Source organism: Mycteria americana, chromosome Z (genome assembly GCF_035582795.1).
Source record: "Mycteria americana isolate JAX WOST 10 ecotype Jacksonville Zoo and Gardens chromosome Z, USCA_MyAme_1.0, whole genome shotgun sequence".
Lineage (NCBI taxonomy): Eukaryota > Metazoa > Chordata > Aves > Ciconiiformes > Ciconiidae > Mycteria > Mycteria americana.
Genome location: NC_134396.1, coordinates 35,955,911 through 35,978,612, shown reverse-complemented (window position 1 = coordinate 35,978,612; position 22,702 = coordinate 35,955,911). Strand labels below are relative to the sequence as shown.

The 22,702-nt window shown below is 39.0% G+C and overlaps 1 protein-coding gene across 2 annotated transcripts in view; it reads left to right on the top strand.

Annotated features, from left to right (window-relative positions):
• Positions 1-22,702, top strand: part of LOC142421610 (transducin-like enhancer protein 1) — an 87,055-nt gene that overhangs the window by 26,714 nt on the left and 37,639 nt on the right. For both annotated transcript variants that reach the window (XM_075526440.1, XM_075526441.1), the window contains exons 7-8: positions 16,216-16,420; positions 17,174-17,190. In XM_075526440.1, coding sequence (XP_075382555.1) covers positions 16,216-16,420; positions 17,174-17,190 — 222 coding nt within the window. The remainder of the gene's footprint in view (positions 1-16,215; positions 16,421-17,173; positions 17,191-22,702) is intronic.

The following is a 22,702-nucleotide window of genomic DNA, read 5'->3' as shown; positions in this document are numbered from 1 at the left end:
CTCTTTTATTTCCAGTTGAAAAGGTAGAAGACTATTAGAGGACAGGCTGTGAGGCTAGGGACTTGTAGTCCCATGGGACAGATTTTTTTTCAGAAAATTTACCTACAAAGTCAAAAGCCAGGCTTTGGAATTGGAGTATATTAAGCATGTACAAAAGAGAACGAATGAATTGACACATTTAAAAAAAAAATGTAGTTGGACTCAGTGAGCTTGTAAGCAGTGCTAATCCTCTGTGTTGATTAAAAATTCTTACTTCAGGAAAGAACTGTGGATGATATTTGGTTATTAAGTCATACCTCTGGCCTTATACTGTTCCTGCATGTTCTTGAAGGCTTTAACTTCCAGTCACGGGGTAGCAATGTGGCTAAACAACCTCCTTGCCAATTTTTTAAATGGCACCATTTAATATTTGTCATATTAAGGTTGAAGTAGCAATTTTGCTAGACAAATAATAAACAAAACAGAAACCTTTGATGTAAAAGATAAGTGCATCTGTTAACTCCTTGGTGCTGCTGCAGCTGCAGGCAGCGTCCACATTTGTGGTTAAGGAAGAATCCAGATCATGGTACGAAAGAATTGGGTAGATTATCATGGTTTAACTTGAAGGGTTTTTATTTTTTGAGAGATATGATCTGGCTGGAAAATCAAAGGTACTCAAAGTTCATGCTAGGAAGTATAAGGGACAGTTAAATTGGTCGGTCTAGGTGTAGACAATGCAAAATTTGTTAGATTTACTTGCAAATTAATAAACTAGATAGTTTTATGAGTAGAATATGCAAATATCTGAATGGGAAATATAAGCAGCAAACTGGAATCTTTTTTAGCATTGCATTTTAGATGCACCATTTCAGTGTACCACTGAGTAGCCAGGTATGACTTATTTTGCCTTTTGAGGTGGTTTGCTAATGGTTCTGTGAAATACGTATCGTTTGAATTGACAGTACTCTTGAGACAGATTGAGCTGTAGGCCCCTGAGAGGCCTCTCCACTGTTGCATGAGGTGATTGGCTAAAGGATTAGTAAGATGTGGGATTATTTTTTCTCTCTTGGCTGTGGTTGCCAGCTATCTCTGGGATTGTAGTGTGTGAAGCTTAAGAGGATGAGGTTAACCTCTTGAGGGTTTAGTCTTATGAGTGTGTAGTTAATCCTTAGAAAGCCTATAAATAACTAGGCTGTATGTTTCATTATAAAATAGAAATACAGACTAGAGCAGAAATGAATGCAGAATTTAGTGCAAGGGAAGAGCTAAGCAGCTGTAGCATTACTTTAGATCCTCCTCAGCCATGATCTGCATTATGTGCGGAGGGAGGGGAAATTGCCTAGTTCTTTTAAATTAAATAAAATGAGATCTAGTGAGCACAAGACACTGTCCTCACTTTTTGACACAAACTAGCTAACCCCAAGTCTAAGTTACTAAACTCTGGCAATAGGAACTCTAGTGTGCGGCAACATCCTGGATTGTTCTTCATAGTTTGCTTTTTTAAAATATGTAGAAACCTTAATTACATGCTAGGATTCTGTCATGGTAGGTGCTTTTAGAATACAAAGGCTCCAGACTTGTAAACTAAGTTTAAAATAGGTAGCAAAGGAAGAAGGTATTTGTCAGCATGACAACTGGCATTCTCAAAATAACGGTCCCCAAACAATGGTCAAATTTTTGTTGTTAGTGTCACTAGGTTTTGAGGAAAAATAAGAGTGTGATTGATGTATATTGGTAGTTTGTCCTACTCAAAACAGAAAACCTGCAAGAAGGTGTGTAAAAATGTGAATGAGGAGATAGTGTTAACCAAACTTGGTTTTCACTTGAACCTCCCCTGCCAGCGCACGCGCGCACACTCTCTCTCTCTCTCTCTGTGTGTGCACTCTGGACTGTTAGGGAAACGGAGGACCTTGGAGCAGCGATGTAGGAGGTTAGTGTCTAAACGAGACAATAATTTCCTGGAGAAGAAGATACTCTCAGTCATCCTGAAGAGGGGAAAATTGCATCCAGAAGTCAAATGTAATTGAGTTGCAGGCCAGACCTCCCTTATCTTGGAAGCTTTCATGTGTGGATGGTTAGAAAAAGCTGCATCTTGGATCTTTTCCAAAAAGAAAAACAAAGGATCTTTAGGTGGCTCTCTCATCTAGATCTAATATCTAAGCTACAAGTCAAAGATGAGACCAAGTATATGGTTACATATTTGTGAAGCTAAACAGCTTTCAAGAAAGTAGTGAAAGGGAGATGGTTGGGAAAAAAAATGTGATTAGCTAGAGCTCCGACCTGAAGATATGCAGCTGCAACTGCGAATGCAAAGAGAAGGTAGATTCTGATGACATGAGCATGTGAGGTACCAACAGTGAGTTGGTACCACTTGCTAGATTTCTATCTACTGAGCAGATGTTGGGGATGTGGGATGTACATGTTGAATGGTGTAGAGCTGTAAATTGGTCTGTTTTGCAGCAGGAGAGAGATGTGGGGGGGGACTGGTAAGGTTAGAAAAACCTGTGTATGTGGCAATAGTAAACAGAAGACCAGAGAAGTCAATGGAGAGTGGTTTCAGGAGGGGTTAGGTAGATAGAAGCACAGTAGATTGATAGGCTACAAGAGATGATTCCTTCTTTTTGTGAGCTTGGCTCCGAATGGTTCTGTTAAACAGACTGGTTTGGAAGGAATAGTTTCAGTGAGTTGTAAGGACTACAGTTGGGTCAAAATGCTGGAACAGTACAGTTCAAAGCAAGAATTTACAGAAAGTGTGTTCAGTGAGCTTTAATAAAGAGAATATGGAAGGGCTACCAGAAAGACAAAATGGGGGCTAGGGGGAGCTATATATATATATGCTTCCCCCTAGCCCCCATATATATATATATATATATATATATGCACATGTATATACATGTAAAAAAAGTCATGGCACAGAAGTGTAGGTTATTTAATCCCAGAGGAAAGGATTACTTCCTCTAGAGAGTGATTCAAAGCACCTCTCTTCATTAAAGCATATGCAGGCAGAATAGCTTTCCATGTTTGAAGATAGTATTTGTGAATATTATCCACTTTTTCCCTAAGTTACCAAGGAAGTAAAAGAAGAGAAACTGAAGAGTTGAGCATACCTTCTCTCCTACAAATGTCTGCTTTGCATTCATACTTGAAGTGAGACAAGTGGGGGAACTGGAGTAGGTGAAGAGTCAGTAGGCTGAGATAAAAATGTGATGTGACCTTCAGTGCTTCTCTTGAAAGAAGTCTGAGATATGGTAGTTTTAGAGGAGGAAGGAGTTGGATGGGAAGAATGAATTGGCTGGCCCAGACAAAAGAGAAACTCCACTGGGACTGCACTTGGGGTGAAATCAAATGCAAAGAAGTTAATTGAGTAAGGATGAAGCAAAGCATGGTCATGGAATTGTCCTGCAACGTGAGTAAGAATAGAGAAAGGTGTTGGGCGTTTACATGTTGGATGATGTAAGGCTGTAAGTTGGACTACTTTGTGGTAGGAGAGAGAGGTGCAAAGAATGAAGCATACCGCTTCTAAAGGAACTCAGGTCTAGTTTTGAGAAGCAAACACTGATACACTGAGGTGAACTAACTGTCAGTGTGCTGATGAGTGGCGTGGGCCACGCAGGCAAAATTATACCTGTAACTGGGCGACTGACAAAGATGGAGTCAGTGGGAGTAGGAAAGTGCAGAAAGATAGGTGCAGAGGGGCTGGAGGAAGATACAGGGGGACACAAGTACTGTAAATATTAAACATTGGAAATGTGCAAGAAAACAGCAACCCACTATGTTTTTCATGGGGGAAGAGCAAGGCAGACTGTTGACATAGGAGGCTGTGTGGGAGGACTGGAAGAGAAAGGAGAGAAGCTTGCTTTCCTTGTTCGTGCACAGACCAAGACTAGCATAGACATTTAGGATAACTTTAGGAAATATTAAAGGCTGGGCAAAGACACAGTTTGTACAGCAGTTTGCTGTAACTCTTCAATATGCTGAAGAATTTGTATGAACTGCAGGATTCCTGATATATGGTAACTGCATTAGTGGTTTTTTTTTTTTTCAGAGTACTTGCTGAGCTACCAAAGTTGCTGTCTTGTATAACAATTTCCTGAGAACATCCGGTACTGTTTTTAAAGGTGCTGGCTAACTGTAGCTCTTTAAATGGAATACTTACAAGCAGTAGTATTGAGGTAGTAAAAGCAAGGATTAGCAAAAGTGGATTGCTCAAATGCATGTTCAGAAGTAATTGTCATTTGGTAGGGGAAGTCGTTATAGGAATGTATAGGAAATATCCAGGAATCTGGTCTGTGGCTTGGAACAGTAAATAAAAATCAATGTAATGCTTTTCTCATGACTATCATATTTTTCATTCTTTGATATCTTTGAAATGTTTTCGTAGTTAGTAGCTGGGACAAAAGGGTGATGAGCATAATTTAAAATACTGTATTTAACTTCTGGATTTTAATTTAGCAAAAAGCCTTTCTACTCCATCATTACTATCTTCATGTTCAGCAAGATTTATATTTCTGGAGACTAAAAGAGCCTGGAAGGAAAATAAATACTTTTTAAGATAAACATATGTCAGTAATAAAACCCCCTAGAGTTGTATCTTTAAGTCATTTCCAAGTTGGTGCATGCTTGAACTAGTTGTTTTTGGCTGCTGTGGCAGCAGGAACATGCTTTTGAAGTATCGTTGGATGGTGGCAGCATGCTAACAGTAGCTAAAAAGGCAAATATGTAGATTTGAGGTTAGAAGGTGAGTAATAGCAGGAATTTATGGTTGCCCCAGAAAAAAAATGTGCTGGCAGTTTCTGCAAACCAGAAGCAATGTGTGCTGACAGCTTCATTCTAGAGACTTAAGGCTTGCATCTGAGTCTTCAGAGAAAGCAATATGTAGTTGTCTAAAATTAAAGAAAAGCTTTGTTCTTGAACTGACTTACACTGACAGTGATCAGAAGTATGTAACTGGTTTCAGAAAACCAGCCTTTGTCTTGTCTGGACCAAGAGAATTTAAGGTCGTCTTCTGTGGTTTTTAGAATGTGGTTTTGAATTTGTTACTTTCCTTTAGAGCCTAGGAAATCCTTTGGTGAAGACATGTTTTCCCGTGCAAGGATCATTTTTTCCATTTTTACTCTGACTCTACCTCTCCACTCCCTCCTGCCCTGTGGCATCTGTCATTTATGAAGGCTTCTCTGGTTCCTCCATTACTGCAGAGTCTTTTTCCTCCAGTGCGACTTCAGCTTTCCTGTTTGTCCCTTATTTCTTCAGAATTCAGCCTAAGGAAAAAAAAGCCCCAACATTATTTAACCTAAGGGGGAAAAAAAAACATTATTAATACAAGGACCCTTACAATGTGCTCTTCTGACTTGTTTATATTTCCTTTTTTTCCTATAAACTGTTTGAGACAGGAACTGTTCTTAAGCCAGCCCTGTAATACATATTTTTAGAAGAATAGCTATCAATGAAAAAGCTATATATACAAACACACAGAACAAGTTTTATATTTTTATATAAAAGTATAAACAATCAATATACATATAATATATATGGAATAGTATGTATCATGTATGTAGTATATAACAATATATTAATGTGATAGGATATAAAATATATCGTTGTGTATATATGATATATAAAAAATGTTGTATGTGTGTATGTACATGTAAGGTTATGCCAGCAAAAGGGCTTCTTTAGCTCATGGGCTGCTTGTTGTGTTGCCAGCATAGCTGCTGATAGAAGCACTAGCCGTGCTTCAGTGGGTCTGCACTTGGTATAAGCTACTAAGTTTTAGGTTGACTTACAGTGCCTAAAACCATAGAGGAGGGAAGAAAACCCTTCTTTTCTGTTGGCAAAAGCCATTATGTGGATGCAGCTACACCAGTGGAGTGCTAATGCACCTTGGGGAGAAGATGTCGCTGAACTGGAAGAATTCCATCTGCTGGCAATATCCTGCGTCCTCGCTGCAGGGCTCTGCCAGTGTGGGACGATCCGCAGAGGCTCCGTAGCGTAGCTAGGCTGCTAGTGCAGATCTACGCTTGTGAAAGTGCCAGTCATGCTGGCAGTACTATATAATTATTCCCTCTATGTCAATGGGATGTTAAAAATCTTGCCATTTAACATTTATCACTAAACTTCTGTTAAATAGTTAATTGCTGATCACTTTAGCGGAAAAACAGCTGATGTGCTCATTCACTGGGTGCGATGGCAAAACATTTGGGTGGGGTCACCCACATCTGTCATTACTGTTTACAAGAGTGATCTTTTTGAAGAGCCCTGAAGTGTAATATCTCTTTATCTTTCTAATTCTGGTGCCTGGGCTTGCCCTCCAAAATTCCAGAAGGAAGGGCAGAGAAACCTAGCTGTCTGAAGTGAGACAGAAAGGCACAGCAAGTGTTTCTGTTGAGTTGCTGCTCAGCATAGTGCTAAGGAAAAGACAGAGTGGTTCTTTCTCCCTTGCAGTCTATATGTCTGCGATCTATAATGGTGATGTGGGAACTCATCAGTGGTTAATAAGCTACTCTGGGAAATTATTTTTGTATTTGCTATTTGCATTATATTGGGAAGCATTGAAGACCTGTTTCTCAGTTCTGTAGGTGTAAAGCTAACTACAGTATTAAAATTTAAAAAGGGACCTTGTGATTCAACAGAAGTACAGCATGTGTACTTGTAGGTGAGCTGGTACTGGCTATGTAGTTCAAATTGATAGCAACTCAACCCTTTCTTGTGTTGAGAGACTTCATTTTCCTTGTTAAAAAAAATATCCTCATGAAACACCAAACATATTCTAAAATACAAGCTAAAGAATATATTTAGTATTTGTATGTCTTATGAGGATTTTAAGGAGCTCTCAAAAAAATTTCCTGTTGTAGTAATGAAAAATTGAATTTAGAATTTTGCTGGCTAGAGGCAGGCTTTGGTATAACTGCTTTGACCCTTGTTGGCTGTCTCAGTTGCCTTCTGTAGGCTCTTTGGAGGTGACCGACATACAGCAGTGGTTTGCTGGCCCCACATTAGGATTTGCGTTCTCTTCCTGTGTGATAATTTTTCTGTGGAATTGTTTTTCTCTTGAACTACACCACCAATCAATAAATACATATTTTCATTTCGGAGAAGTTAGCGTGGCAGCTTCATGACTTGCAACTGGTTTTTATTTTCTTTCTTTAGATAGAGAAGAACTTTTAGCCTTATAGAGCAAGTATATGGGGAATTATTATTGTAAGTGTTTAGCCTAACTTTCCTTACCCTAGCAAAATTAAAGAATGTAGTTTAATCTCTAATGCAAAGAGGGGAAAAAAAAACAACCAGACCCTAGAGCTGGCCAGGTTTAGTATTCTATGGCAAAACTGTGTAGCGTAAGTCTGTAGAAGAAATACCTGTTTCACTGTAAAATGTACGCATCAGTGTAAAAGTGTAGTGAGAGCACCAGAGCACGTAGTGGTCTTTTTAATCTTCATAAGCCAGTTGAAATCAGCATTGCTTTTCCTATTTTGAGTTTTCTGAAGAGCAAAGAGGAGACAAGACTTGATTCCTGAAGGAAGATCCCATAGCAGAGGACAAAGTGAATTCTGAAAAGGAGGAAAGTAACACGGGGAAGGAATCGAGTGACCAAGTAGAAAAGGAGTTAAAGGAAAATGGATAGAAAACTGAGAATCATAAACTTCATGTTTTGCAGTAGCTTCGTGGAGTACTTTGGACATGCTGAGGGTCTTGTATCTGATATTTTTTTTAATAGGTAAGATGGCAGAAGGGGCTTAGTTTGTAAGTGTTCTTAATCTTTATATCAGTGGAGCAGTGAAGTACAACTTCTCAGCCTTATTTCAGTTACCTTAGAGATGAAGTTAATTTGTGAGAAAAGGACTGCTTGGGGAGTGTGTGTGTGTGTGGGAAGCTGCCTTTATCCCAGTATAGCATCAGTTTTCTGGTTTATGTGAGGCCATTTATGCAACCCCTTACTGCTTCAAAAAAGTTGATGTGCAATTGAGACTTATTAGTGTGGTTTGTGTTGTTTGAATAAGTGGAAACAGGAACTGTTAAACTTTGAAGAGCCTTCTGTTCAGAAATTTAAGATTAGTTTAAAGCAGATTCCCATAGTAGAAGATAATAATAAAGAACAAACTTAAGATAACTTTTTCATCTTCTTTGTCACTTTGATATTTTGCTTTCTGACATAAATTCTCTGCACCGTAAAAAGTTTTGTTATTGTTTTTTGGTTTTGTTGGTTGGCTTTTTTTTTGGTGGGAGTCGAAAATAAATGGTAAGACCCAAAGATGCTATCCGGTGCATCTTGTGTAATAAAGCATGAAAAACAAACAGGATTTTTCCGATGAGACAATTGGGTCTTTAAATAATCATGCCATGGCCACACAAATTTTATATGTATCAAATATACAGCTTTGGATAGCTTTTGCCAATATTGTCCTTCTGTGGACTTATATTTCTGGAATACAATGACATTTCATGTGGTTTATAGATGGAAGAGGCTTGCTGAAGAGACTGTTTCTTTGTTCTGAAGGGATATTCTCTTCCTTCACCCAAGGCACTGTGGCTTGTTCACATAATGGATGGTTTTCACATAACTTCTACAAAACTACAAAGGCTCCATTCTTGGCTCACTAGCTAGAGATGCAGTGGTGGGCACTTTCAAGTTTGTTTACTGTGGTATGGTGTAGCTTCCTATCTGTCAGAATAAGATCTGAGCATTTAGAAGAAGAGGAAGTAAGGAAACTAAATGAACCAAAATAAACACAGATGTTTCAAAGGAATTAGGTAGAAAATTAAGCAATGATAGTAGTGGCTGACTCTCATTTTTCTAAAACATGTTTTAACAGGGAGAAGACAGTAAGCAATAAGAATTGCAGAATCACAGAATGCCTGAGGTTAGAAGGGACCCGTGGAGGTGATCTGGTCCACCCCCCTTGCTCAAGCAGGACCACCTAGAGCCAGTTAAGCAGGACCATGTCTGTATGGCTTTTGAGTATCTCCAAGGCTTTTGAGACTCCACAGCCTCCCTGGGCGACCTGTGCCAGCGCTTGGTCACCATCACAGTAAAAAAATGTGTTTTCTGATGTTGAGGAGGAGCCTCCCATGTTTCAATTTGTGCCCATTGCTTCTTGCCCTGTGATTGGGCCATCCAATGATGGGCCACAGATATGATTAAGGGACTGGAGAATCTTGCATATGAGGACAGGCTGGAGAGAGCTGGAACTGTTGAGCCTTCTCTAGGTCCTTTGTTGGATGCTCTCCAGTATGTCCATGTCTCTCTTGCACTGGGAAGCCCAGAACTGGACCCAGTATTCCAGGTGTGACCTCAACAGTGATGAGTAGAGGGGAAGAATCACCTCCCTTGACCTGCTGGCAGTACTTTGTCTAATGCAGCCCAGGATGTCGTTCACTTGTTTTGCCACAAGAGCACATTGCTGGCTCATGTTCAACTTGGTGTCTGCCAGGACTCCGAGGTCCTTTTCTGCAACACTGCTTTCCAGCTGGGTTGCCCGAGCATATATTGGTGCATGAGATTGTTCCTCCCGGTGCAGGACTTTTCACTTCCCCTTGTTGAACTTCATGAGAGTCCTGTCAGCCCATTTTTCCAGCCTGTTGAGGTGTCTGTGAATGGTAACACAGCCATCTGGTGTATCACCCACTCCCACCAGTTTTGTGTCATCAGCAAAAGAAAGCAAACTCCGAGCTTAGTTTTGCAGATTGCTGCTATGTTACTGAAGATTAGGGTTCGAATAGGTCAGAAGGAAGTGTCTTGCAGGACTGCTAATACACTTTGTGATTAGTTAGTCTAATGGTGATATTATCAAGGAGAAAGAAACATTCAAAAGCAATGAAAGAGGAAACACAGCTTCTGCTGCTGAAGCAAAGTTAGAAAATGGAGTAGTAAGCAATCCACACTGAGTAGCTCGTATATCAGTCTGTTCACATATCATAGAATGGTTTCGACTGGAAGAGACCTCCAAAGATCAAGTCCAGCCCCCTATCATGGGCAGGGACATCTTTCACTAGATCAGGTTGTGCAAAGCGGTGTCCAACTTGATCTTGAACAGTTCCAAGGATGGGGCATTCACAGCTCCTCTGGGCAACCTGTTCCAGTGTCTCACCACCCACATTGTAAAAGATTTGTTCTTTCTGTCTGGTCTAAACCTACCCTCTTTCAGTTTAAAACTGTTGCCTCTTGTCCTGTCACTACAGGCCCTGGTAGAAAGTCTCCATCTTTCCTATAGGCCCACTTTATATATAGAAAGGCTGCAGTAACGTCTCCCCAGAGTCTTCTCTTGTCCAGGCTGAACAACCTCAACTCTCTCAGCCTTTCTTTGTAGGAGAGGTGTTCCATCCCTCTTTGATCATTTTTGTGGCCCTCCTCTGGACCTGCTCTAATGTGTCGATGTCTTTCTTGCGCTGTGGACCCTAGAACTGGATGCAGTACTCCAGGTGAAGTCTCATGACAGCAGAGTAGAGGGGGAGAGTCATCTCCCTTGCCCTGCTGGCCATGCTTCTTTTCATGCAGCCCAGGAAACAATTGACCTTCTGGATTGCAAGTGCACACTGCTGCTGCATGTCCAGTTTTTTATCCACTAACGTCCCCAAATCCTCCTCTGCAGGGCAGCTCTCAATCTCTTCATCCCCCAACCTGTATTGGTACTGGGGGTTGCCCTGACCCAGGTGCAGGACCTTGCACTTGGCCTTGTTGAACCTCATGAGGTTTGCATGGGCCCACTCCTCAGGCCTGTCAAAGTCCCTCTGGGTGGCATCCCTTCCCTCAAGTGAATCAACTGCACCACTCAGCTTGCTGTCATCTGCAAACTTGCTGAGGGTGCACTCAATCCCATTAGCTATGCCATTGATAAAGATATTGAATAATGTTGGTCCCATTATGGACTATTGAGGGACACCACTCATTGTTTGGTTTCCACAGGGATGTTGAGCCATTGACTTTTTGGATTGAGTCTCATTGACTCTTTGGATGCAGTCATCCAGCCAGTTCCTCATGAATCTAACAATCCATCCATCAACCCCATATCTCTCCAATTCAGTACCAAGAATGTTGTGAGGGACCGTATCAAAGGCCTTCCAGAAATCTAGGTAGATGATATCTGTAGCTCTTCCCTTGTCCACTGATGCAGTCACTCTATTGTAGAAGAATGTGGGTACATTCTTTAGGGAGGTTGTTTGTCATCCTGCAATATGTTCTTCCCTGTAGCCGAAATACTCTTTTGAAAGTACCTACAGAAACTTAAATGCAAGTATCAATTAATGGCTTAGGCTGTCTAATGAGTTTACTCCTGCTAGTTTTGACTGTTAGGAGCGTGGGTGGTGTGTGCAGGGTTTTGGGTTTTTTTAGAATGAGGGAGAAGACTGGGTCTGACAGGAGCATAATCTTGAGTTGTTTCCTTTTTTGGAAAGTCACATTTGCAATGTTGGTTTTAAGAATATTTCTAAACAGTGAGGGAGAAAGTTATCACTTGGTCGGCTAGCTGTATGTGCTCAGACAGTGGCCCTCATATGTTCATTGGCCATAGACATTTGATACAGGCTCTCACTTCCTTCTGCTACTTAAGCAAGCAAATAAAAAACCTGAAGATTTCCCTTTGGGAAGGGAGAGAGTATGGCAATAAAAATTGAACACAGTAATACATGTTTTTCTCTCATGTCTTTCCGCTTGCTTGAGTTTAGCAAAATCACATTTCTTCAGTTTTACAGGAGTTGACATGAAATAGTGCCCTTTAAATTTTAGGTCTCTAAATGACTTTTGTGCTTGCCAGATATTTTTTCGGAACACCTCTATGGAGCTTGGGGGAATCTGTTGATAGTATTACTGGTGCTAGTGATGATAAGTTTTTTGAAAACTTTTTTTTACTCTCAGTTGTTTACTTAGAAGGGCACAAGAGCAGACAGACAGCTGTTGTAGTTTAGGACCAGGTAGAACCTTTTTTCCACTGTTCATGTACACTCACATCTGAATTTTTAATTCAGTGCTTTTCAGCAGATACTGAGTAGTACATCACACATCTGTTTAAGAACAGAAAAATGTTCTAACTCTTTAACGCTAGGAATTCAAAACTACGTTTTTAAGTAAGCCATAGGTGTTTGTGACTTCAATATCTCTACTTTAAGGTGGGAACTGGGATTGTGGGAGCTCATGCTCTATCTTGATAAGCAAGGAGCCTAAAGGAAATGTGTCATTGTTTACATACAGGAAATCTGTTTCACAAAGACTTACTAACTCTGTCTCTGGAAGACTCTGGCAGAGATTGAAAATTAGTTCCAAATTTTAAGTCCTAGTTAAACAGCTCTTTATAGCTGGAACCTGCCTAGGATGTTGGAGGTGAAAAACTGTACTGCCTTTAAAATTGTTAGGATGTGCTTGCTCTGAGAAGCAAGTGCTGTGTTTTTCATATGTTGATTTTTGGGTCTTTGCGGTCTGGTTAGGAGAATACTAGGAAAAAAAATTGAGGCAATAAAACCTACATCTAGGCAGTATGGTAAGCTGAATTTGACATTCTTTTTCTCCCTTTGCAAACAAGAAGAACTTCTGTTTTTGCAACAAACTGGTGGGTGGACTACTGATGCTTTTAAAATCACTGCTATGGCTAATTATCTCAGTGCAGTCACTTATGTATGCGTCATTGAACTCTTCTCTACCTTCCCACTTCCCTCTGAAAGTGGACACAGCCCTTGCTCTGCAAGTAATGATAATAATTGGTAGTAAGACAGACCTGTTACTCATCCTTTTTTGAGCACATTTCTTATGGCAGGTGTCTAGTTTTTAATTAACTGCTAATGAACTTGCCTGGTAGACCATGATACTGCTGCCAACTTATTCCGTTTCATATCTCACTGCTGCTAAGCTCTTAAAAGGTGACAGAGCAGGCATTAGTGTCTTTGAAGTGACGGGAAAGTGATTATATGCATAACATAATTGTTTCTAGGATCTACTACGGCAAATGTCTAGTTACTAAATACATCTGGTGAGTGCTGCTGTTATCGATCTCCCTAGTCTTTAGTTTCTTCCTTTGTGTGCAGCACATATTCCCTTTTCCAGTTCTAGAAAGAGAATAATAGAATAATATACTTTTAACAATTCAAGTTTTTTTTAAATAAAAAGAGCATGAACTTCTGGAAGGGATCATCTTTATCTGTGTGTTAGGGAGAACTTTAAATGTATTGTGAATAGGTAATATATAAACAAATCAATATACTCAGTCTTAAACAGCAGTGAGCCTGAGATAATAAACATTAAATCACAATATACCTTTGGCTTAAAAGACCATAGTTTTTTAGTCTTAAGTCTGTTTAACGTAGTTGGATATTTAAGCATCTTTGGGTACCATTTTCCTCTGCTACCCTCAGTAACCATTTTGCAAAGCTGTTAAGATGTTATGCAGAGTGATGCGTTTCTACTTACAGCTCTCATACTCTGTTCTACACCTTACATCGGGCATTGCTCCCCACCATTCGTATGCAGTCCCATCAGAGAAACAGGACATAGCCCTTCTCGTCACATGCTTTCAGCTTCAGAACCTGTTAGAGGGGATTAATCCGTGCCTCATTTCTGGGACTTTTGAAATACCCTGTGTGTAGGTGACAAAGCAGAGACAGGGAAATTGTAGGTAATGTGTCCGTAACAGTTTGATTTCTAAAGATGTTAAGCTATGCTTCCTGAAATCATGCGGGTTAACTTGTTTGCTAATTAAACCAAGCAAGAGAGGCACGAATAAAGGGAATCTTCAGAGGCTTCCTGAAGAGATAGGGACAAGAGTGGAAACAATTTAACTTCATTTCCCTGTTTTGATCTTCCCATGCCCACACTGCAAAGAAGCTAATTTGAGCTCACTGTTGGAGAAGGGAGGAAAGTTTTCTCCGCAAAACCAATTTGGAAGGGATAAATCACTGTTTGCTCTTAGCCAATTGCACACCACAACTAGGTAATCCATTGTGATAGTTCAACTGGGGACAAGTAAGACCAGTACCATGAATGCAGTACAGTACTGCTGATGCATGTTGTCTCATGGCTAGAGTGCAGATGACTGACCTGGCTTAAGTGGTCAACAAGGAAGAGAACAACTAAGATACCATCTGTCTGAGAGAGCCTGCCAAAACATCAGGTTATCTCCTGACTTGAGGAAATATGCTGGAAACTACTAAAGTCTTGATAAAGTCTGTGAGAAGAGATGTCCTCTTGTTCTTTAGAGACTGGATCAAAAAAAAACAAAAAAAACCCCGAAAACCCTGCAGTCCTGTCAGACTTTACAGTGCTCTTTACTGATGCTTCTTCAGTTAAATGAAGTTTCACTAGCAATGGCTGCTTGATTTTTGTAGAAGGTGGTCTACTGCTTTAACTACTTCAAATAAAAATAATTCTTGATATGTCCTTCAGAATGTTACTTTTGGGGTTGTTTTAAACACATTAAAATCGGACAATATTACTACCTCTCTCTTACCTTGCTTTTTGAACATACTGAAAAGTTGGCAAGGATAGTTATCAGATATATGTATTAACAGGGAAGACTAGCAAGGCTTTTTATGCAGCCTGTGAAAAGAAATTCCTGATACATGGTGTGAGAAAGATTTGGCAAACTTGTGGCTTTATAGAATTGACTAAAGGGATTGTGGTAAATTTTAAGATTTGTCTTGTATGTCAAAAACAAGTAAACAATGGCTGCATTACAGTTGGGACAGCAGAAAAGTGAAAGATGAGCAGGTCCAGTCCAGAGTTGTTCAGTGTCAGTAACTTGTGTCTACATAAATTTATAAACAGCTCAAGTCATGTCTTGGGAGGGGGTTATGAGAAATGAAAGTGTAGGGGTGCAGTAGTTGTCTAAATAGTAATAAATTAAGTCATTCATATGCTAGCAGATGTTATGCAGTTTGTCTTGAAGAGTCTTGGGACCTATGTAAGCAGAAAAAATATTTTTGGATTATTTTGAGTTGAGTTATTTTGGAGTAACTTGTGAACTATTGTGATCTTTAGTCTAGGTATGATTTCAGGAGCTGTCAGCAGTACTGTAAGAATTTTGCCTGCTCTTACAGGACCACTAGCATTCACCAGGTTAAACTCAATTTCTAGCTGAGCTCATGCTGTTCAGACATTTGCTTATCTGTCTTCTCTTTGATCCCCTGAACTGGGTGGTACTCCAGCTTTTTTCATAGTATCTACCTTCAGCAGAGAGGGATGGTGGAGCGTGGCCAAGGCAGAGAGGTCTGTTCTGTCTTCTGTTCATATGCCCAGGCATGGGAAGCAGGAAAGAGGCAGAAAATCTGTTTAGCTGTAGCAGACTAAAGGGGAACTATGAGTAAGCTAAAGATTGTTTTGAAGCTTAATTTTCTAAATAAATCTGTGCTGAGCATTTTGGACAAATTAAGCGGTTAGCTGAACTTGGAAAATATTAATAAAACCATAACAGCTTTAACTAGAAAATATCTTAATATTTAAACTGTGGGTAAGTCATTCCTTTATAAGGACTTGGTTTCTAAAATTGCCTGCAGGTTATTTTGCCAGATTGGTTACAGGGTTGTACATCCACTCATTATGATACTGATCTTGCAAGCTGCTTTTGAAACAGATGGAGATATCTTAATTCATTTATACCATGTTTCTTGTTGAGAGTTCCATGACCTTATCGATGCTATCTGGAATACCTGGATTTTAAGCTCTAAAGTTGGTTCCTAAGCACAGTGTTAGTTCATGATTTTTTTTTTTTCCCCAAAAGTTTGGCTAGAATAAAATATAAATTTACGCTAAATATGAAATTCAGCAGTGGTCTTTTAGGTTTTTTAATATTCAAAATAGTAACCTACTTACTGTTTCCAAATTGGGGGAGGAGGGGAGGGTGTTAAATCAGTCTTGCCAGAGAAACCTGTTATTTTTCCAGAGCAGCAATACTCCTTTCTAGAGAAAGGGAAAGGTATTCGGGCCTTCTGCTGCTGCTGTTTGTCACCGGTGATGCTGTGGCAGGCAGTAGCTGCCCAAAACAACCTACAGTAGTTGAACCTATTCCTCGGGCTGCAGAACAAGTCTACAGCTAGCCTTTTTTGGTTTGTGGGACATGAGCAGAGCTGTCCACAGACAGCATGATATAATGCAGTATTGTACAGTGTGGTGGGACAAAGAGGAGAGGCTAGATTTAAAGCAAACAAACAAAGGAAAAAATCCACCGTTGATTCTCAGTAATTAACCAACTTCTCCCTTCTCCTTCCCAAACTATGTGCTATGCGTTGTTCTTCTGGGGATGATGATACTGCTGGGAACAGCAGCAGCAGTTGCAGGCTCAACATCTCTCCCATGGCCATGGACCTCCAGTGCCTCTAACACCGCATCCATCAGGACTTCAGCCTCCAGGCATTCCTCCGCTCGGAAGCAGTGCTGGCCTTCTTGCCCTTTCTAGTGCTTTGGGTGGGCAGTCTCACTTGGCAATAAAAGATGACAAGAAGCATCACGATGCAGAACACCACAGAGGTGAGAGGCATGGCAGGCCTGATTAGGACGTTGTCACATTTGCGCATTGCTGCAAATTATGTGCATCTCTAAAGAATTCAAGTTATATAGAATGAGGAAAAAAAAAAAAACTGTTGGCAAACATAAAAATGTCTGCATATATACCACTGAAGCAAAATTCAGCTTGGAATTTTTCAGTATTTTAAAAGGGGATCGCTAGGTGTCACCTGCTCTGTAGTTTGCAGGGCATTGTGACATCCTGGTAAATGCTTAGTTGTAACACCAGTTGCCTGCACCATATTGTGGAAAACTGTTAAACTGCATAATGGGTAATTTTTTCAAAAAAAGTAATGTTGTTAAATGGGTGGGTGGAAAGGTAGGGGGAATGAGACGTTAAATTTTGAAGTGAATGTGTTCAAACAAAAGATTTAGGTAATTGCATCTGTTACTTTAGTTTCACAGGCTTAAATTCTAGTACGCAATTAAATATTGGGCAAAATTGCACTTGACTAATTTTTGAAAAGAAAATAATTTATTCTGTCATGAAATAAAACTAGGCTTTGTGTATGGTTAAACTGTAAATCATGTTTACAAAATACTGTAATTTTCAGGAAATCACTGTATTAGGAATGTGCAATGACTTATATAAATAAAAGCCATTTTAAAACTGTTCACGGCTTGTGTTCTAATTTTTTTCCCCCCTTTTTTATTTCTGTTCTTGCCTCTGTGTCTGAACGGGCATGTCTGTGCATTTCTTGGTTACTGCGGGAGCAGACAGAGAGCCGGGCACAGTAAGTACCAACATTCCTGCTAATGTTTCCACTTCTACATAATGTAATAATCAGATGTTGCACTGTTTGTCTGTTTTGTCTTCCTTTTAGTCAGTTTCATGATACTAGGCATATGTGTTTTCTATTAAGATACCTCTTGGTTTATGCAGAACACCAAGTCATTTGTTTGGAGGACTGTATGAATCAGGTTTGTTTCCGAGCAGAATGATTTTGGGGAAGGTTGAACTTCAGTTTGCTTATTGGGGGTGGGAGGAAGCTGCAAGTCAAACAGCATGTTGACTGCAACTTAAAGTATAACATTATTAGTCAGAGTAAAGATTTTTCCTGGAGGATTTTCAGGAATTAGAGTTGCAGAACAGGTGAAAAATTTCAAATCCATGTGTCATGACAGTGTTTGGCCCTAGGATTTTCTTTAACTGAATCTGTTTAAGCCATACTAATGTGTTTACTGCTTAATTTGAGCTTCAGGTATAACTTCCATAGCAATACCTTATTTCCCTTTAGACATAAGCTGTATTAGAATTGGTCTAAGACAATCTTAGCCAAAAACCAGCCAAAGAACTGCTTTGTTACAGCTTTTTATACTGTTGTGTTTTGAGTGATATTGCTATATTAATCTGTTGGAGATGGGCATGTGCAACTTTCACATCATTTCAAATAACAAAGCTAATTCTGCTTGTTAATGTCATAGGTGAATTTGGGCTCTATTTTGTTTCTTTTTCTCAGTTAGAAAAGACAAGAACTAGGAAAAGTTATCTGACATATCTTTACAATACTAAACTTCTGATTTTTATTGCTGCTTTGTTTTTTTCTTATACCAGGGCTTGACATTTATTTACTGGAAACTATCTGCGTATCTTGTGGCAATCTTTTTTGTTTCTAGATTACTAAGCAAGAAGCATTTATTTCAGCTTGCTTAATGTTATTAATGACAGTGTAACTGTGGAAGTAATTTTAAGCTGGGTTTTCCTGAAGCCTCAGACTTATTAATGACATGTTTCTTTGAGTGGGACATATTTCTTTGAGTGATGTTAGTCAAGTGCAGGATTCTCAACAACTTTTCTTAAGAGCTAAGGAAGGAGGTGTGCGGTGTGTGTATGTGTCCATGTGCACATACATGTGCACATGTGGGAGTGATGGCTTTGTGTTTTGCTTTGGTTGTTATGTTTCCTGTCCTTGCTCCCTTCCCACACTCCCCCACCCTGTCCATCATGTACTTTGCTAAAGGGTTTTTGAGTTTAAAATCAGATGCTTCACAGTGTTGTGAAGTTTGGACTCTGAATTCATCTTGTAGCTGAGAATGGTTCTTGCCTGCAGACGGAGAACCGTCAAAGATTAAACCCAGCTTTTGTGTTGTGGGATATTTGCAATATCACTTGCTTGGTTTACTATATATGTCAATTTTATTTCATTAAAGTACATAAAATTGTTGCTGCAGTTACTTCTGTCTCCATACGTGTAACTCATGATTGCTTGGTTATTAGCTATAGTAGGCTTTTTTATGCTACTATTATGTTACTATATGTTACTATATGTTACTTAGTGGGTTTACCACTAAGTAACCTTTAAACAATCTGAGGCTTTATTTCATAAAATAACTTTGCCATATGGATGTACTGAGCTCAGGTTACTACACTATGGTGGCCATAGTTTCTTTTTGGTCCCAGTAGAGAATAATACTTCATAATTAAATTAAACTTTTAATAGCTGAATACAGGTGAACTTAAACTTGAACTTAAAATTGTTTAAATACAGTGTTGCATTAGAATCTTGACTTAACAGTAAATGATATCTTCAATGAAAGAATCATAATTCAAGTGATAGTCAAGTCCAAATCTGGCTAAAATGATCAGCTGGGAATGATTTGTTCTTTGAACTGCTCTAATTATCTTGTATTTTAAATGTATTTCTTTTTAATTTAAAATATATTTTTTAAGGATAATATAAAATTGGTCACAAGTACACAAGGCATACCAGCAGGTCTGTTTAATTATTACATGTGGTTCCAACTGAGCAGTAGGCTCATATTTTGCAAATTACTTTATAACATCTGGGTCACCAAGATAAAATCAATTTGATTTTCAGAGTAACATTTTAAGTGTAATGGTGCTGCCGGAAATCCTGACAAAGGCTTGCTTTCATCATCCAAGACACCAAAACCCATGCTGTCTGTTAGTTACCTAAATTAACCATGATATTTGGTATTATTGTGCAGTTCTACAGTATGATTTCCATCAAATATGTCAGTGTGACCTTCTAGTATCATCAATAGAAGCTTTAAATGTGCAAGGTTGAAAGATTACAATTTAGCGCTTGGCTATTTGGTTTTAAATTGACTTTTTTTGACATAGCTTTGAGTTAAAGCGTATTGTGGCATGTTATTTGAGCATATCCATTTTTAAATGAGATCTGGTTTTATTTTTTGAATGTCTTCTTAGGCAAATAAGCAGTCACAAGCTTTTTATTGTATATTTAGAAATACTTCATAATGCAGTGGGAGTCATGTATTTATACATGTATAAATGTAGTGATTTCATTATTCTTGATTGTGGTCAGTGTCCATTTTACCTACTTTTGCTATATCTAAATGGCAAGGGCTAAATTTTCTTTTTTGTATTACTTAAAGTTTCAGGAAGTAAAATGAAAGGAGGCTCTTTGTAAATTCATGTTTGTGAAATACATAACATTTAAGTTAGTAATAATAGTATACTTCATACATGAACTGCTGAAATTATTTGCTCAAAATTAAATTATAGGACTACATGGATAATGGCAGGTGGGTTTTGGCTGATGTAGCTCTAACCATCCAAAACTGAGTCGTTATTGCGGGAATACAGGCACCCCTACTATTGTGACACAGCCTGGCTGCAGGTAATGAAGCCAGGCAGAGTAAGCAGGTTTTGCAACTGAAGCTTAATAAAGTTTTGGGAGACATCAACATGAAAGAACTTTGATGTCCACATTTTTTTCTCTAGGGAACATACTGGCAACATTTTTCAAACTCACCTCAGGTGTTCATTTATCACTTGTCTTCCCACTGTTCTAGTATCCTCTTTGGACAGCATAGAAATGCAAATATTCTGATGTATTCTATTGTATCAGTATTAATTTGTAGGCAGTGAAATCTCACTTCATTATTTGCTTGGGATTTACGTTAAGGTTCGTGTTTATCTTTTGTCCTCATGAAAAACGTTGAGCTTGTTTTTTAAGACTTAAGAAGGACTCGTAAATTTTCCAAGAATTTTTTTTTGCCTTCTTTGTCAAGCATAAATATTGCTATTGTTTTGTAAAGCAAATGCTCTTTTCTTACAGCAGAAAAATATTCTGTGTCCTTAGCTCTCTGTCCTATTCTTCCCCTCCCTGTCAACTGAATGTTACTTTTTGGTTGGTTTTATATGGAAGCTGTTTTTGTTTGGTTTTTTTTTTTGTTTGTTTTTTTTTTTAATTCTTTTAAATGGGGGGGAGGGGGGGATCATAAAGATGTAGGGTACCTTCAGTGTAGCACATGGCCTTTGTGGAGAAAGTATTATTTTCCATTATATAGCTTATAATTGAAAAACTTGAATTTCTTAGTCACTTATATCTTTTATTTTTACTGGCCCTGTCAACTTAAAAATAAGTCAAATCTTACAGTCTTTATGGATGCAAACCACAAATTAGTTTCAGCAGGAGTTGCTCACACAGAAGAGCTGTGGGATGCTGCGTTGCAGTTTATTTTGTAGCTGATACAAAGCAGCATGAGGCTGATGATGAAGGACAAGAGGATTGGGGTGATCTGGTATAAATTTTTATGGATAACCTGACTGACGAACATTAGCTAGAAAATACTGAAATTGACAGAAGCCTTATTCTCTGTTAATGTCTTCTGATTATTGAGTCGATGTGCAGAATGACTCAAATCCATTTAGGCTTCTAGATTTCCTTATTCCTAATATGAACATACTAGTCTAAATAGAACTTTAAATGGTGGATGAAAAGAGGGTGAAGTCAGTAGCTTTCCATTGCTGGTAATTTAAACAAAACCTCCTGACTTTATAAGTCAGCTTTTGGGTTGTTGATGTGCATGCTTGCAAGAAGCATGTTCAACAAATGGAAGCTAATGATTCTTGAGTTGAATAACTTCTAGTGCAACCTTCTTGTGTCTTGCTGGGGGATGGTTAAGCGCTTGTCCCTCTTCCAATGTCCACTATATTCGTATCAGTGAGTCCTGACAATGAGCAGTGGGACTGCTGAGCAATTTATATTTTGGTTGTAGATGTTAGGCTTGACCCTATTTCGCCTGCTCAACAAGGGCTTGCATTTGTTCCTGTCTACGTATGGATATCTGTAGATAGCACTCATGTGTGGTGCAGCAGCACAGGTCCAGTGTAGTGGTTAAATAAACACAGTGGCCCTGCTTGGTGATCCGGGCAAGCGCAAGTTGTCAGCTGTAATAACTGGCTGTAATGGCGGGTGGGTGCAGTTGGTTTGGATGTACAGCAAGTCAGTGAATGGCCAAGCACAGAGCAAGCGTGTGTGTGTGTGTGTGTGTCTTTGGGGGAAAGGGGAGCAGGAGGGATAAGGAGCCCAGCACTAGAGAAGATCTTAATTGGGACCAGGTGTAGTTGAACCATGAGCACAGATGTGATGTAAATACCGTTATTTAATTGCTGTAATGATCAGCATAAAGTTAATTGTCAGTTCTGTGTGTTCTAGTGAGTTGTCTGTGCCGTATTATAACTGGGGCTAAATGAGATACTGTGGGCTCTCAGCTTGTACCTCTGGCACACATACTTGTGGTTTGGAAGCAGTTCCTATGGGGAACGGCATGGCAGTTGAAGAAGTGCATTTGAATAATGTGCACTATATTCCTAATAGGGAATCTGCCTTCTCTCTGTGCATCATGACTAGGTTTTCGTTTCACATTTGCTGCTGGTGGTTTCAGTGTTTAACTTTTGCTGGCAGCGAAGTTGCTTTAGGATCCCAGTTGCCTGGTATACAGCCCTTATGCAGTCTGGTAATTCTGACAGCAAGTGGTGCTACATTGGGCTTTTTTTCTTCTTTCAGGACTTACTTGAAGAAAAGGAATTCATGTGAATAAATTTTGAATTATCAGAAGGAAAAGAAAACTTTTAGATAGAGTTGATTTTGACCATTTGTTCTGATCTGAGACTCATGATTTACAGATGTTGCATTGGTAATCCCTAATAAATTGAACTCCTAGTATGAAAGTAAGGATTATCCTCAATCATGCGTCTAGTCTGTTGAAATTAAGACAAAATGAAAACTGGTGTCATGCAGTTTTTCTTTAGGAAATCAACTATGCATGTATATATCTTTTTGCCCTTTTTGTACAAACTGATTATTATTGAAGATCAATCCCAACTGAAAATGTCTGTAGTATTATTTAAAAAAAATATATAAACATCATAGCTAAAATAAAAATCCTTGTCCTACTTTTGAAAATAAGTCAGATGTTAGTAGGCCTGGTAAAAGAACTAAACAAGTTTTTTTTTTTAAAGAGAAGATAAGG